We start from the raw sequence: 15,956 nt of genomic DNA on the forward strand, positions 1-15,956 counted from the left end.
CTTCCTGTTAAAGGCCCAATTCTTCTGAAGTCATCTAACGCCTGCTGTCTTGCCTCCTTCTTCCTCGGGGGTGGAGGAAATTGAAGCACCAAGAAACCATAGATTGTGTGGCCCAAGATGAGCCCTGTATTGTAGAGCAGGGTTGTTCTCAAATTGAGTGTGGGTCAGAACCACCTGGAGGAGAGGGTGCTTGGTAAAATCCAGATTGCTGGGCACCGCCCCCCTAGAGCTTCTGATTAGTAACTCTGCCAAGGGGCTCCAAATCTGCCTTGTTAACAAATTCCCAGATGATGCTGGTGCTGCAGGGAACACAGTTTGAGAACCACTGGTGCAGCATAGAACAAGGTTGCAAGAGGGTGTGAGCAAAGGGATAGATATGAACCACTTCTTTCTGACTCATCTGGATCTCTTTCTCTGAGCTAGAGGGAGTTGATCCAAGAAATTGCCAGAGGTACTCGGCAGTCAGATAACCTGGTAGAGTACTAGTTCTGTCACTAGTGGTTTTGTGACCTCAAGCAAGTCACTTTCCATCTGAGCCTCAATTTCCTCATCTGAATGTGAAGGGTTGTTCCAGCTGATGGCCCTTATTGCTCTGATATACTGTCACTCTCTATCTTGAAGCTCTGCCTTGCCTGAGTATGAAGTCAAAGCCATCCTACTCAGGGATGCCTGGGTGGCTCAGTCAGTTAAGCCTCTGGCTTAGGCTCATGTCATGATCTCGAGGTTCATGAGTTCAAGCCTCACATCAGGCTCTGTGCTAACAGTTCAAAGCCTGGAGCCTGCTTCAGATTCTGCATTTCCCTCTCTCTCTGCCCTTCCCCTACTTGTACTCTCCCTCTCTCTCAAAAATAAATACAACATTAAAAAAAGACCCATCCCCCCTCCCCTACTTGTACTCTCTCTCTCTCTCAAAAATAAATAAAAAAAAAAATTAAAAAAAAATCCATCCCACCCACACCAGAGTGAGAACCTAACTTCCTATAATCAGTGGATGGCTACCACAATATAAACTCACACTCACACAAAAGGAGAAGCAGGCAAGGAAAAGCTTCTTTCCTTACCTGGCAGTTCAGGAAGGTGAACTAATCCTGGACTTCCAGCCTTTCCTTTATTTCCACGCAATCCAGGCTGGCCTGCAATCCCAGGGAGGCCACGGGCCCCTTTAGGACCTGCAAACCCAAACATGAATCAAGAGGGGAAAGGAAAGTCAGTGTGGCTGGTTTCATTTGTAATGTCCACTCAAGAATCCTAGTCTCTTGGAGGGCCTCTTACTCTTACCTCCCCACACAGACCTCTCCAGGAGCCATTCTATTGCCTCAATCCTCAAGGCTGCCCTCTCAGGAAGAATGTGGATCCCCAAATGCTACCAGGCTATGCCCTGCTTCCTTCAGCCCACAGCCCTTACAAGTGTGTTCAATGGCTTTCTCTGGCCTCATTCCATACCTGGGAATCCGGGAGCTCCTGGAAAGCCTGATGGACCGTATGATCCGGGAATTATACACGGCAAGGTGACCCCTGTAAATGGTAACATGTAAGCATCTTGTGAGCCCACTAAGTTGGGTGGGCTCTCCTAGCATGCTCCTTTCCTCCAGTTTTGTTGGATGAGCCAACCAAGCTCTTCCTACCCAGCAGCTGGGAGCCCATGCAGAAGAATTGTGGCATCAGAAGCTCTCGGGAGTTACCCCCTAGTGCAACTGCTTACAGATAAGAGTACTCCTAGTGTCCAAGTGCCAGAATGTCACCTCCTACACCATCAATATCCATTGGGCAGGCATCTACCTATGCATCTACCTATGCAGTAGATGTTACCTAACAAGATTTCCTAGAGGTAGCCTATGTAGGAGCAGCAGCAAATGGCAATGACCTCCTCACCCTACCCTCATATGAAGCCTCTCCCTAGGATAGGTGCTTGGGGATAGGCCTGAGTATCCATTATGGCCATGTGACTAGACTGGAGGTTTTGAAGTCAAGACCCCTCAAGTTCACATGTCTGCCCTTTTCTTGGAATGAAAACAAACTATTGGGTTCTTTTCCTAAACCATTGGGTTCTTTTGACCCACATCACTTGGGATCTACAGAAGTCTATTGATGATTACTGTGGGTGAGAGGTAGCTGTATTTCTGTACCAGACAAACACTGAAGGCCACTCTCTTGGCCATGGCAGACAAACAATGACCATTCCCTCAGCTCTTCCTTTGAAAATGTCAACTCTGGTACTCAGGGAGATGCAGTAGTCAATTTCAGTGTTCAAGACTTTGAAATTGCATGCATAGCCTTCCTCTAGCAAATTCTTCCTTGCTCATTCATAATGCAAATAAAAAGAGTCTACACAAGATCACAGAGGGGAGGTTTAATAAAATACCGATGAAAAAATTTGTGTAGGCTCCCTCAAGTGCCATTTACAAATAATTGCTATGCTAATTAAAATTAGTCTTGCCTATTCATTAAAACAATCCCCCAAGGCCTGCTTTAAGCCACAGAGCCAACAGTTCTAGTAAACTGCTATAGTTTTTGCCTGTACCTAAAATAAATCACAAATTGCCTTTCTTAAAGATATGTTTACAACCTATGATTTAGACTGCTTACTCAACCAGATGGCATTCCTTCTGCACTTGCTCTATTCACAAAGAAACATGGGGAATTGAATATAGTGTATTGGTTAAGAGGTGGGGGCTCTTAACCAATACACTATAGACACCGAGCCAGACAGACCTGAGCTTGTATAATAGTTCTGCTATTAACCAGCTGTTTGAACAAGATACTTAACCTCTCTGAGCCTCAAGTATAAAACTGGAGCTACTTTTCTCATGTGGCGCTTGTGAGGATTATATGAAATAATGCTAACGGCATTCTGCACAGTGTCTGGCAACTTGGCGGTTGCTCAGCAAACAGTAGTTTTTTATTATCTTATTTAAGGAGGAGCATTCAGAAGAGCTCCTCCAAGACCAGCCCCTGGTTTCTACCTTAGTCAGGTTAGTGATGCTACTTTGTAGCCTGGGCAGCAACTTTCTGCCTTGTAGACCTCAGGTTCCCATAGCCACACTTCTACAGGTGGAGATAGCCATAGGCCTGATCTTGCCCCATTAGTGGTCACACCCATCTCCATCCTGCCAGACATTGAAATGATGGCGCTATTTTTCAGGGCTATTTCCCTACTGTGGAACTATAACCTATGGACAAGCACCTTATGATGAGATGCCTCACTGGGAGAGGACTGCCAGTCCTGTGTTCAGCTTGGGCCTCAGTCCCTTGGACTAGGCTGAAGAACTGCCTCCCTAGATGGTATCACGAAAGGGATCCCGCAGAAGATTCTCCTGCCCCAAATATTTCAATAGCCCATTGACTCCAATGTATCAAACACTGCAGTTCCATTGCTTTCAACCTTACAACAAACAGTAAAACACAAATATCTCTGCACTGGTCCAAACATGAACCATCCATCCTCACTAAATCATCAGATAAGTTTCATAAATTCTCTTTGCCTGTGACAGCCAGATTAAAAACAAACGTTTAGAGCATGGGGCCAAGGTCAGGCATCAGAAATGTTCCAGGACAGGACAAATAATGACAAAAGGGAAGATGGAAATCAAGGGCATGTTTCCCTTTTGCCTCAGACCAGGCCTGTACACCACAGCACCCTTGTGTATGTAGGTGGAGGGTCAAAATGCTGAGAAGGTAAGACCTTCAAGTCATCCTGGTATCTGGCTCTTTCACATTACATCTCTGTCTTCTACTTCTTATCTGTGAATTCAGAGCCTTCTCTTCAACAAAGCAGAAATCAGCTCTATCCATGTTCTGTTCTATAACACACAATCTAATTAGTCAGGATTTCCTCCATAAATGCCCAAATTCATCGTCAAAATAAAAAGCACCTCTGTTTATCAAGATTCTATCATTTCAGTTTACTCTGGGTCCAGTGAGTAAACATCAGACATGTGTTCATCTTCCAGCTACCTCCCAAGGCAAGTTACGACCCCAGCTAAGTTCATAAAATGAAGGTGCTCAAGGCAGACATCAGCAAAGCCATCAACATGCATGGTGAAGGAAATCAGTCCCTGTCAGAGACTGCATGCCCATTTACTCCTGTATCCCCTCCCAAAAATCAGGAGTGACAGTGTCAGTGTCAGCCTTCATGCACCCCTCCCCAGCCAAAGGCTCTAGCATGGTGCTCAGGCCATCATGAGTGTTTGAGAGAAAGGTGAACAAAAAGGAAGGGACATTTTGGCAACATCAGTGTTTGAGAACCTCGAGACTGAGCTAGCTCTCACCTCCCTCTGTGTCTAAGCCTCCTTTACCAATGCTCTCCCTGCAACAACAGTCACCTAGACCAATCCAGTAAAGAAGAAAATTAAACCCAGAGAGAAGTTCCTTGAGGCCCAAGGGAAGTCTTGTCTGCAGCCTGGGTATGCCCACTAATCAAATTCCCTATCCAGATCGAATGGAGAGAGCTGGCACCCACACAGGATCAAGGACACAGATGCTGTTTCAATAATAACCAGGGTGATTGATTACTGTGACCATCTGGATCAGAGCCTCTTTGGAAACAGCCAGTTGTCTGCTCGTCCAAGGTTTGTAATGACTCACACCACTAGGTTGAAAAGCTTCTAGTGACTACATCCCTATCCATGCAGCTGCTCTAGCCTGGGCCACCACTGGTTGGAGTGAACACATTTAAAGAACAGCATCCTTTGATTTTCATGGCAACAATAATGGCCATGATGCAAATGTCAGGGGCTCCCAAGTTACGTCTTTTTAAAATTGTGTGGAAAAAAAAGATAGGTTTGAGGAGTTATATGTGGTTGCCACGGAAAGAAAAAGAAAGCTAATGCTCTTATTGGAAGTAATTTTTTGGAAAGTCTTGGTACTGCAACAAGAACATTTTCTGCATGGGGTATCTCTCAGGCTAGAGCTTACTATATCACTATATTCCTAAGAACTTTTTGTGTCTGGGGCCTAGTGAAGTTTAGGATACAAATGGTCCCTTGGGCCTCCTTCTGTTGACTCAGCCTGTTTTCAAGCAGTCAGAATGTTGATAATAGCCAGATTTGAGTGTAAGTATATAGGTAACTCAGTTTATAACTCAGTTTAAAACCCAGTTGCCTACAGAAATGGTTGGCCTAGAATAAAGACCCAATTGGCACAGGGGTAGTGGAATGACCATGAATAATATCTCCGGGAACAGAGATGGAGGCAAAGCTAGGACTTCCAAAGGTACAATGCTTTAGTTTGATAAAATTCCTCACAGCCTTCACAGGGTTTTGTAAACTGAAATACAACTTGGTTTTAAGAATCTTGAATCATCAATTTTTAACATATACCATCATCCTTGGTATGCCAACACATACAAGTAGATTTTAAAGTCAATAGACATGACAAGACCTGGTTTCTATCTTCTTTTTTGGTAATTCTTCAAGGTGACAAGGTAGAATGAGAAGAAATAGGTCTAAGAAATAGCCCCTTGGTTATTGAGAAGCCCCTTTCTTCTGTGAGTGTATATTAGTCTCTTATGGAGCATTACACTATACTAGGCAAATTGAGAAATGCTAAAAAGAATTGCCTTCTTTAGTATCCAGACACTTACAAAGCAATTGGGAAAACTAAAAGCATTAATGGAAGAAAATGTGTAATTTAAGAGGCAATGGCATATGTTGTGGAGGTCAAGAGAAGGTTTAGTGGAGAAGTAGGTGTGTACCCTGAAAGACAGATAAAATCTGACTGCACAGAAAAAAAGAGGAAGAGCATTCCAGAAAAAGGCAACCGCTTGTGGCTTTGGACTAGGGGCAAGACGTGACAATATCAGTGCTTTACAAATAGTGAATTGGCAGTAGTGTTCATAGCAGAACTGAGTGGGGAAAGTCTGGAGGTAGGAGATGAGAAACTGTTTGGAAGCTGTTTGTCATTCACTCACTCACTCATCCATCCATCCATCCATCCACTCATCCTTACTTCCAATGTCATTCACTCACTCATCCATCCATCCATCCACTCATCCTTCCTTCCAACTGTCCATTTATTCTGAAAAGCATGTAGGTATTTGATAAGCTTAGGTGTGAGACAATGAGAACTTAGTAGCAAGAAGAGGAGGGAAAGAATATAAGAAGCACTGCAAATGAAGAATAAGAAATGAATTTCAAGTTTTCAAACTTCAGATAACAATAAGGATGGTACTGCTAATGGAAACAGAAGTTGGGATGGAGGGCTATTCCGGCTGTATGCAAGAAGGTGAGTTATTAACATAGCATCGTCACAATCTACAAGCAGGACTGTCACTCCCTACAATTCCTGAAATGCTGATAGAAAAAGAAGATATACAAATGCGAGGGGTTTAAGGTATGAAATAAAGATTAGACTAGATACAAGTAGAGTCTCTTCTCAATCTGAGATCTCATGAATTAAGGAAAGGTTCCTCTCTGGTGATGATAGTACCATATAACTTAAGAGGACACCTATCCAATCTCTCACTCATTACTTCGATGATACTTGTAGCAAATGGCCATCCAGCATCTGCTTGAAATTTCCAGGGATTATGAGCTCACAACCTCCCAAGACAGCTCTGTTACATTTTCAGACTGCTGTTAGGAAGTCTTTTTTGTTTTGTTTTGTTTTTACTAAGTAGAACTGAAGTCTAGATTTCTCTGTATAAGTGTACCACAATTATGTACAATTATGATCTTTTTTCCTCATGAAAAACCTTAAAAAATTGCAAGAAGTGATTATAACCAGCCAAGACTCTTCTTATGACACATTTCATGTACCTGGGTCATATCTATACTCTACAAGGGGTCAGTTTTTCAAGTCCATGGCCATCTGATTCCATGACTCACCTGGAAGCCCAGGGAGGCCTTGCTTCCCTGGTAATCCATTTATTCCTTGATCTCCAGGAAGCCCACGAGGTCCGGGAGATCCCGGCAGTCCATTTCCTGGGGGACCAGCTGGACCACTGCGGCCCTTTTCACCAGGAAGTCCTGGTAACCCCTTCTCACCTGGGAATCCCTGTCCACCATCACCCTAGAGAACACATAAGAAAGAATGCAATCCCAACTTAAAGATTTATCCTGACTCGTTTGACCATAGGAAAGAGGTAGCCAGTGTGACCGATGTTTGGTTTTTTGTTAAAATTCTCCGTCACTCTAGTTTATCAATCAGTTCCTCTGATTTAGTTCATTTGGTTCATGGAAATGAAGTTTGTCAATTCTTGATGATCTGATAATACAAAATATTCTGGATCAGTGGTGGGGAGGGGGCAGGAAACTGGAGCAGGGTAACAGTCCCTGGCAGGGGTTGGGTCACAGAAAGCAGCTGGATTACCTGCAAGGGAAAGCTACTGAGAAGCTAAAGCATTTTCAGTGATATGGTCAATGGGTACTAGCATTTCTCAAATAAGGCAATGACCCATTTTGAGAAAAAGATTTCCATTTTACAGAAAAGAAAAGCACAGAACAGAGAGTGTCAGCAGAGGTGGGAGGAGATGTTCTACCCTGTCTCATGGTCTAGTGGCCATCAGGACCCCCACTAAGTCAGATGTGAGGATTTATAGAGCTTATCACTCAGGAACTATCAACTTACTGGGAGGCCTGGCAGACCTGGTAAACCTGGTACTCCATCCTTCCCTGGGGTTCCTGTTTTACCAGGGAGCCCCTGGGGGCCAGGATCACCCCGCTCCCCTGGCATCCTTGATCTTGAACTGAGACTTGGCTCCCCTTTCTCTCCTTTGTGGCCTGCAGGACCCCGAGGTCCAAATAAACCCTGCAAAAGAGACAAAAGGGAACAATCAGGAGATGTATACATTATAGGACTCTGGCACCTAGCATAGGTCTGACCTAAAGCAGAACCTTGGGCACATTTTGGCACTGTTCAGGGCACTTGATAATGTCCTCATCTGGGATTACGACTGCCCATTTATTTTCTTATCCTTTCTAAATTTTTGAAATTTTTGAGGACGGTAACACTGTCTTAATTCAATTTCATCTTCAGGGCCCAGCGCAGTGTTAGGCAAATACAAATAATTTTGTGGAAGGAAGAGAGGGATTAAGGAAGGGGGGGAAGGGAGGGAACATAGGTAGGTCAAAGCAGAAAGGGACTTCGGAGATCAGCTAGTCTGACTTTTTCATATTACAGATCAAAACCCTGAAGCTTTGTTTTATTCCCATCTGTCTTTCCTGTGTTTTAGGAACATGACTGGGGAGGAGTACGGGGCACTGGAAAGCTCCTATTGTTCCCTCAGGGCCAAAGTTTGGTGAGACTTACTGGAGTCCCTGATGGGCCCTGTGTACCCCCAGAGCCTGGATCTCCTCTGGTTCCTTTAAGGCCTGGAAGGCCAATGAGACCTTGTGACCCAGGCAGGCCTGGCTCCCCAGGTGGTCCAATGTTAGGGACACCGCCATCACAAGCACAAAACCCTGAGTCCCCTGGAGGAGAAAAAGACAACATTAAACAAAATAGACCATCTTTCTAAGAAAAAGGATGATACAATAGCAGTAATTTGTGACTTGAACAACCCCATGGAGGGAATCAGAATGTCCACAGAGAACAAACTCACATGAATTAGGTTTATGAACCAAATCTACTCTCTATCAAAGTACATCTGTACCAGTGATTTGATTTCATTAGTCTCAGGGGAGACAACCCAGTGATCAGTGAGTCTAATTAATGTACAGCCAGAGTTAAGAACCACTGCCCTATGCTAACCACTTGGATCTGGAATCTAAGCCACTCAAAAATTCTCTTCATCATAATGTCTTTTCCCTTGTGTTCTGTAAACAGAGACAAATGTCCAATAAATGTATGACAGGGATTTCGGCAAAGCACCTTTGAAGTGGTATCAAGGAATCACTAACACTATAGCTCAGCCACCTATACCTTCCATGCTTATGGTGTGGAAAATGAGAATTTAGGCCAATGTAGGTGACTCTGAACATCCTGAAGGGCCTCTTTTTACTTTCAGAAAATTGATAATCCCTGAAACTCGGAAAGAACAGTCTGTAGAATTTCTCAAGTGTGATCAATGGATCACAGTCAGTTATGTTGCCTGTTCATAAGGCAGCTTGCTGGGCCTCACCCCAATTCTAATAAAGCAGACTCTCAGGAGGCCAGAACCAAGAATCTAATTTTGAGTAATCTCCCTTAGGTGATTCTCATGTACGATGAAGCTTGAGAATCACCATCACTATTCCAGACTTAGGGAAAACCTTCTGGTCCCATGGGAATATAGAATGGGGAGCATTAGAGTTATGTCTTTTCAGGAGTGAGAATGGTATCCGGAAGTACACTAGCTCTGTAGTGAGTCACACAAAGGCAAAGGTTAACATCCTAAGTCAAAACTTGCAATTCTATCTCCTTTCTCACCAAATAGTCCTCCTTGCATCTGAACAACAGAGATGGAACTTTTAAAAACTTCTCAACTAGCTCCTATATTTAAGTAGTGACATTTTATGATTCAGTAACAAGAAAGGGGAAGAGTAAGTTAGGACCTCTCTGCTTGAGGCTGAGAAGAGCTGTTAACTCTGCGAGAGAAGGGAAAAGATCTCAGATAACTTGAACCCCCTAGGCCATCCCCAAACCTCTCTGGAGCCCAGAGTTTCACCTCTTCCTCCACTTAGGCCTGGACTGCAACTAAAATGAATTGATTTATTTGAGCTTTAAGCATCTGCATCTCTAGAGTATGAAACAGAGGAATGACCCAAAGACAGCAAGAAGATGGACAGAGCAGTGTGGCCAAAGGCTGGGGTAATCAGTTAGCCCTTCAACATCGGGGGGTGGGGAGGGAGATGCAGTTATTTTTCTGGAGCCAGTTGGCTGTTTCAGAGTGCCAACTCTTGACCTGTTCAGAGTCCTATCCTTCAGACTGAAGGTAATGATAAGTGGCATCCAGCCTTGGCCTCGCAAGCTGATGTTGCCGCATGTACTGGTTAACAACCAGGGTTAATGGCAACAGCTTCTGCAGGTGGACACAATAGGACGAGCAGCCTGCAAGCCACTTTGTTCTATGTGACCTCAACTTCCAGCCTCAGTCTCAGAGCCCTAAACATAGCCCTTCCAACAATCTTAAAATCAAATCCCCGATCAAGATCGCAAATTGCTTTTGTTCACATTCCCAAGGCCGTTAGTTTGCTCATTCCCCGGAAAGCTTTCTGCAAGGAGTGTGGGGAACAAAGAAACCCAAGGGGACAAAATTACCTTTTATTCCTTTGAGGCCTGGGTTTCCTTTTGGACCTCGTTCTCCTCGGAGACCAGGGAACCCTGGCTCTGTGTTCTGTAGTGTTCCAGTCTCAAATGTTCGACCTTCAGGACAAAGGAAGCATGAAGGATTGGCATCTCACACGAGCCTAGACTTACATGACTCAGCACAGCAGCTCAGTCACTAAGGACTAAGTATCCTTGAGGCTAAACAACCAAAGCAGACACAGGGACCCAAAGTCTACAGCAAGTCTTATCCCTTATTGACTCTATTCATTCTACTACTGCTTACAGAAGGTCTACTATGGTCCAGGCACTGGACTAGACACTGAGGGTACAGGAATGACCCAGATAGCTTCAGTAAGCTAACAGGCCCAATGTCTACCCCAGAAAGTTTGAGGGAATGGGTGCAAGCTGCAGAAGTCATGGGGTTTAGATTACAAACAAGCATGCTGGACATATCTCTAGCCTTTCTCTTAGAATCTAGAATTCCATACTCAGGTAGGAGATTTAGGGAAAATAAGCCTTGTAGAGGCTTTTAGCAACCATCTTGAGGATCCAGGCTTGGCTTTCCATTTCTCAGGCTCTCAGCCCACCCCACTGGAGCTTGAAGGAGCCAATATTGTTTCATCATGAGCTGCAAGACCAGAGGCCAAGGGGCTGAGAACAGTGGAGGGTGGAATGAAATGAGTACAGAAATTGGAAGGAATTAGTGTTTGGTTATTGAGATGGCCTTAGCTTGCTTTTTCCTTGATGAGCACTCTGAGTGATGTGGTTGTTTACCTGTAGAAGAAGGCTCTGACTCAGAGAGGACAAGGCCTTTGTCACTGCCCCTCTGCCAGTCATCGTGTATCCTGGCTATTTCTCCTGTGAAATGCTCTCTCCCTCAAAAATCATGAGTGTTCTGCTATCTGGGTCACACCTGAGTCTCAACACCAAAGAGAAAAATGAATGACTTACCGGGTGGGCCTGCTAGGCCTGGTAAGCCTGGCAAACCACCTCTGCCAGGGGGGCCAGCTGCCCCAACTGTGGTGCGGCCTGGGTTTCCTTTGTCCCCCTTGAGACCTGGAACTCCTTGGTGCCCTAGGGCACCTGGGACACCTGGAAGAATAAGCCCACACAATAATGCTGCTCATGTCACCCTACTCTTCAGGAGCATTGCAATCAGTGGCATACATTGGAAACTACCTCCAAGGGAAGAATTTGGAAAAGCATTTGCCCTTCTCTTGCATCAGAGTTAGAGGGGTCATTAGAAATCATCTAGCCTAACTCCTCAGTAAGTTGAGACCCAAAGTCATGAGGAAACATGGTCAAGGGTGCAAAGCTTTTTAGTGGCAAACCTGAGAGGGAAACCTGGTCTCCAGCCTCGTACTTTGTGATTGTTCAACCTTGGTAGTGGGATCATCTGTACTTCCTCCAGTGGCTGCTTTAAAAGCACAGGTATCCTTACAGATGCCCATCTCCAAGGAACTTAGAAACTGATGCCTTTAAAAGCAATGTCTGAAGCTTTGTATTTGGGTCACCATGGCCTCTCAGAATCTGGCATGCCCTTTCTCTATTTACTACTATAGAATGATAGACAGGTATGCTCCTCCAATTGTTTCAAGGGGGTCATCCATAGGATCCTGGGCCATTTAGTGCCTGAGTTAAGCACAGAGTGAGGATCTGGGTACAAACTCTCCTCTGGGCTTTTGTTGGCCCTTTCTGGCAAGCATCAGCTGGGATGGCACATCCACAGAAGGGTGACAGGGTTCTAGCAGGCCAACACTGGCCCCCTCTGGTTACCACAAACCTCAGTAGAGTTGCCTGTTTAGCAATGCTACATTATTCAGGCCAAAGGAAAGCTGCTCACCCAGGTCCTATCTTCATATACATTAGCTTTGGGACAGTGGTAGGGAGCTTAGTGACTACCATTTACCTTTCCTTTGACTTTGGCTAGGTACATACCCAGACCAGAATGGATAGAGGACAGATCTGTGCAGGGGGTGGATTAGTTTGCCTCACCTGGTAAAGCTGGCAAGCCAGGGAGGCCGGAAGGGCCAGGCAGGCCCTGAATGCCTTCATCTCCTTTAAGTCCTGGGAGGCCTGGCACACCGGGGTCTCCAGGGTAACCTGGCATTGTGATGAAAGAAAAAAGCCATAAGCAAACCCAGAGAAGGCCCACTAATGCCACAAAATGTCTAAGAGGAGTTGCAAGGAGATGTCCTCATGGGGGACATGCCTTTCTTGTACTTCATAGATCTCTCAGATGCTAATGGCCTCACGTGATAATGGGCCCACTTGAGCTAAGGCTCCATTAATGTCCAGAACCAGTCTGGCCAGGGTTTACCTTCCATGGTAAGATCTGGTAAGTACTAGGAACGTTTTTCTACTACTACCAACCTGCTGTCATGCATCAAATGTCTACTATTTGTGTTACGGTGTTGAAGTCTACCATTCATATTATACACATAGGTTCCCTGGAAGTGGAACATAAGAAGCCACTGTTGATCATTAACACCTTGGCTTCAATGAATTTACTGGTTAGGGCATGGGCCAGAGAAGATGAGAGAGGAGAAATAATTTAGGACACTCAGGTAGAAGAGGTACAATAGTAGAAGCCTTTGCTCAAGCAAGGAGTAGTTAGAGATACTGGGCATATGGATGTTTGGAGAAGGCAATGGAGACAGTTGGATACTTCACCTCCTATGAAATCGTCAAACCCAAGCATGAATGGGATCATGTAGATGAGACACCAAGTGTCTCATGGTATGAGGCTGGTCAGCCTGGCTGCGGAGGATACCAATCCTTCCCTAAGCATCCTTACGAGAACAATTTTCAGCAAGTTCAGGCCCAGTCTGACCCAAATCCTAGTCTTAGTGGACCCAACACCAACATGAAGCATAGGGCTTGGCTTCTTTGCCCAAAGACATTGGAGTTCAATTTTCTAAGTACAGGACTCATGAGGGGCCCTTGAGGGTGTTGGGTTTAGCAGCAATCCAGTGGCTGACAAAGTACCCTTTTCACAATCGCAGGGAATATAGAATTTAAGTCCTGGTCCTTTCTTTTTCACTCAAATCAATGAAAAGTTGCACCTGAGATCACAGCACCATCCGTATCGATGTAAGCATCTGGGCCTGGCAAGCCAATGCCACCCTTTTCGCCCTGTAAAGATTCAATGCATTAAATGCAAATATTTCTGTGACCTCATCACTCAAGATCTATGTGCCCTCAAAACCACTCTTCAGGAAAATTAAAGGTTTCTCCTACTGCAACCCCTGATTCCCAGGGCCAACTAGTCCATAGGTTAATTCCAGAGCTCAATAAATTTCAGATGAAGGCAACATAAGGCAGGTCAGAGGTCTTACACTCAATTGCAAACCTGTCAAAAACAAGGGATCTCAATCTTATTTTGCAACCTGACTCAAGGATAATCTGCTTCTGGACCCGAGGAACATGTCACAAGAATAGACAACATTGCTGCACCAAAGAGGTGCAAAGGAAGGAGCAGTTGCAAAATTTTCCCCACACTTAGCAGGCCTAGGACTCTGCTACCATCACTGGCCTTGTTAGTGGATGATATCAGGCAGAGGAAGTCAAAGGACTTTCCAAAAGGGTGACTCAGTCCCCAAAAGGGGGACTCGGGTATCAGAATCAGATACAATGGCATATCCAGGTATGGTGGTGGGAGCTGTCTGTCCTAGGTACAGGCATTGAGGGGATGCATGGTCTGTAGAGAATTTAATAACAATACCCTCCCCCCCAAATTTGGCAATTCTAAACCATGTCAGTAGTAGAATATTCTTCCTTGAAGAGATGGATTTGCTTTCACAGCCTCCGGCCTTTTAGTCTGCCATTGATCAAGTGGAATCTAAGGAATGCTCAATGGCTTTGTGTGTTAAAAGTAGTTCACGCACTGAAGTGCATATGAAAAGAGTAACCTTTAAAATGTTAAAAAATACTTCATCTCATCTGTAGGCATTTGTTAAGGTCCAAGAGTTTGTGTCCCCCTTCCCCCTGCCCCGCCCTCAATTCATTTTGAAAACTTAATGCCCAAGGTGATGGTATTAGGATGTGGCATCTTTGGGAAGTGATCAGGCCATAAGGGTGGAGCTAATGCCCTTAAGAGGACTAATGCCCTTATAAGAAAAGGCCAAGAAAGCTAGCTTGCCCCTTCCACCATGTGAGGACACAGTGAGAAGTCAGTGACATGGAAGAGGACCCTCACCCAACTGTTCTGGCACCATGATCTCGGGCTTCTCAAAACTGTGAGAAATAATTTTCTGTTGTTTATAAGTCACCCAGTCTGTGATATTTTCTTATAGCAGCCAAATGGACTAAACAGCATTTATGGAAATTTTTCACTCTTCCACCTCCCCAATCCAGGATTTTCACTTCCCAACAACATTACCTTAATTCCTGGAAATCCGTTAAACCCAGGGAAACCTGAAGACCCTTTCCTGCCCTGCGACAGAAACATAGTTACAACTAAGTCAAATGTCTAAGAGCATACGGGGGACTGGTCTTTGGACGAGGCCAGGGGAAATGGCACAGGGACGTTGGCTGGCATGCCAGAGTATTCCAGGAGTCTACCTGACTCTGGAGGGTGTAAAAGGTTCCAGAAGGCAATATGGACAAGGTAGCCACCTTGCATCTTAGGAGGTATAAGGGCCACCGGCTAGAGATGAATACAAGCAGGCTGGCCTTGCTAGACCCTGATAACGTAATAAATAAGTATGACCATGGCACAGCACTGGATTGGTAACACTGGAGACTCCGCTTCTTGGGTCAAGATAAAAGAAGAAAGTGGCTGAGATTATACTAATCAAAGAGAGGTAGATACTTTGTATTATAAGCAGTGATTCCCTTTGGACTGATGGCCACATTAAGTAAAGCAAGAGGGCCTTTTAATTATGACTTTACATGCGGGCTTTTAATATTAACCAAAATACCTGACTCCCTGGGGGCCCTCGGAGTCCTTCTAAACCCATGGGACCCTGTAAAGAGAATGGAGGCACCTTAGAAAGATTAATAGCCCACCCTAGAAAAAACCAATAGACTTACATGACAAAGCTATCCAACTGAGTTCAGGATTTAGCCTATCCTAAAATCAGGTAAAAGAATGTTCCTAGACCTGGCTTAATGACTTTTCTTCTAAGCACTAATCCATCAGGCTGAATAACCACACAGAGCATTTTTAAAGACCTAAACAAATGGAAACAGTTTAAGTACTAGGTGGAATTTGGTAGAAGGGATGGGTGGTATTATACTTAGTGTGCATTAGTTCCAAGTCATGAGACTTTTTAAATAGATTGTGGGAGGGCCTCTTGTCTCTCACCCCAAATGCATTCTTGGTTAGTGATTATGTGTTTTTCAAGACAAGAGAGTAAAGTAGAGGAAGAAATGGTGGGATAATGGGTGAACATTGCTGAATATTCAAAATACTCTTAACAAGTTTTATGATCACACTAAAATCATAATTTTCTAAAATGTGACTTCTTTAGGGCTAAATGTTGGCCAATTGCTTACAGCCCAACATCTAAGTGACTGAAACACTTAAAATCACTGAGGCTAACAATTATTTCTTCACTTGAATTGAGCTTATTATCAGAAATTGTTGATTGCAAACATCACTATGTTCTAGAACATCCCAGGCTTGTTTCTGTCCTATAAAGACTGTACTTGGCCCTCTTTCTTCCATTCCTGCAACACCCACACTCTTGCCCACATTCCCTCAGGATAAAATGTAATTAAAACAAGACAACACTCACACCATTTTTAGCCCAGAAGATAATTATGTA

General features: G+C 44.5%; 1 protein-coding gene across 1 annotated transcript in view; it reads right to left on the reverse strand.

The window, feature by feature from the left end:
* The window catches only part of COL4A6 (collagen type IV alpha 6 chain), a 288,857-nt gene that overhangs the window by 24,426 nt on the left and 248,475 nt on the right, over window positions 1-15,956 (reverse strand). Inside the window, exons 15-26 of the mRNA XM_042974020.1 lie at window positions 15,108-15,152; window positions 14,567-14,620; window positions 13,251-13,320; window positions 12,181-12,288; window positions 11,137-11,277; window positions 10,177-10,281; window positions 8,248-8,408; window positions 7,567-7,746; window positions 6,825-7,008; window positions 4,269-4,322; window positions 1,444-1,515; window positions 1,062-1,169 (exon numbers count right to left, since the gene is read on the reverse strand). Coding sequence (XP_042829954.1) covers window positions 1,062-1,169; window positions 1,444-1,515; window positions 4,269-4,322; window positions 6,825-7,008; window positions 7,567-7,746; window positions 8,248-8,408; window positions 10,177-10,281; window positions 11,137-11,277; window positions 12,181-12,288; window positions 13,251-13,320; window positions 14,567-14,620; window positions 15,108-15,152 — 1,282 coding nt within the window. The remainder of the gene's footprint in view (window positions 1-1,061; window positions 1,170-1,443; window positions 1,516-4,268; window positions 4,323-6,824; window positions 7,009-7,566; window positions 7,747-8,247; window positions 8,409-10,176; window positions 10,282-11,136; window positions 11,278-12,180; window positions 12,289-13,250; window positions 13,321-14,566; window positions 14,621-15,107; window positions 15,153-15,956) is intronic.

This window comes from Panthera tigris, chromosome X (assembly GCF_018350195.1).
Source record: "Panthera tigris isolate Pti1 chromosome X, P.tigris_Pti1_mat1.1, whole genome shotgun sequence".
Lineage (NCBI taxonomy): Eukaryota > Metazoa > Chordata > Mammalia > Carnivora > Felidae > Panthera > Panthera tigris.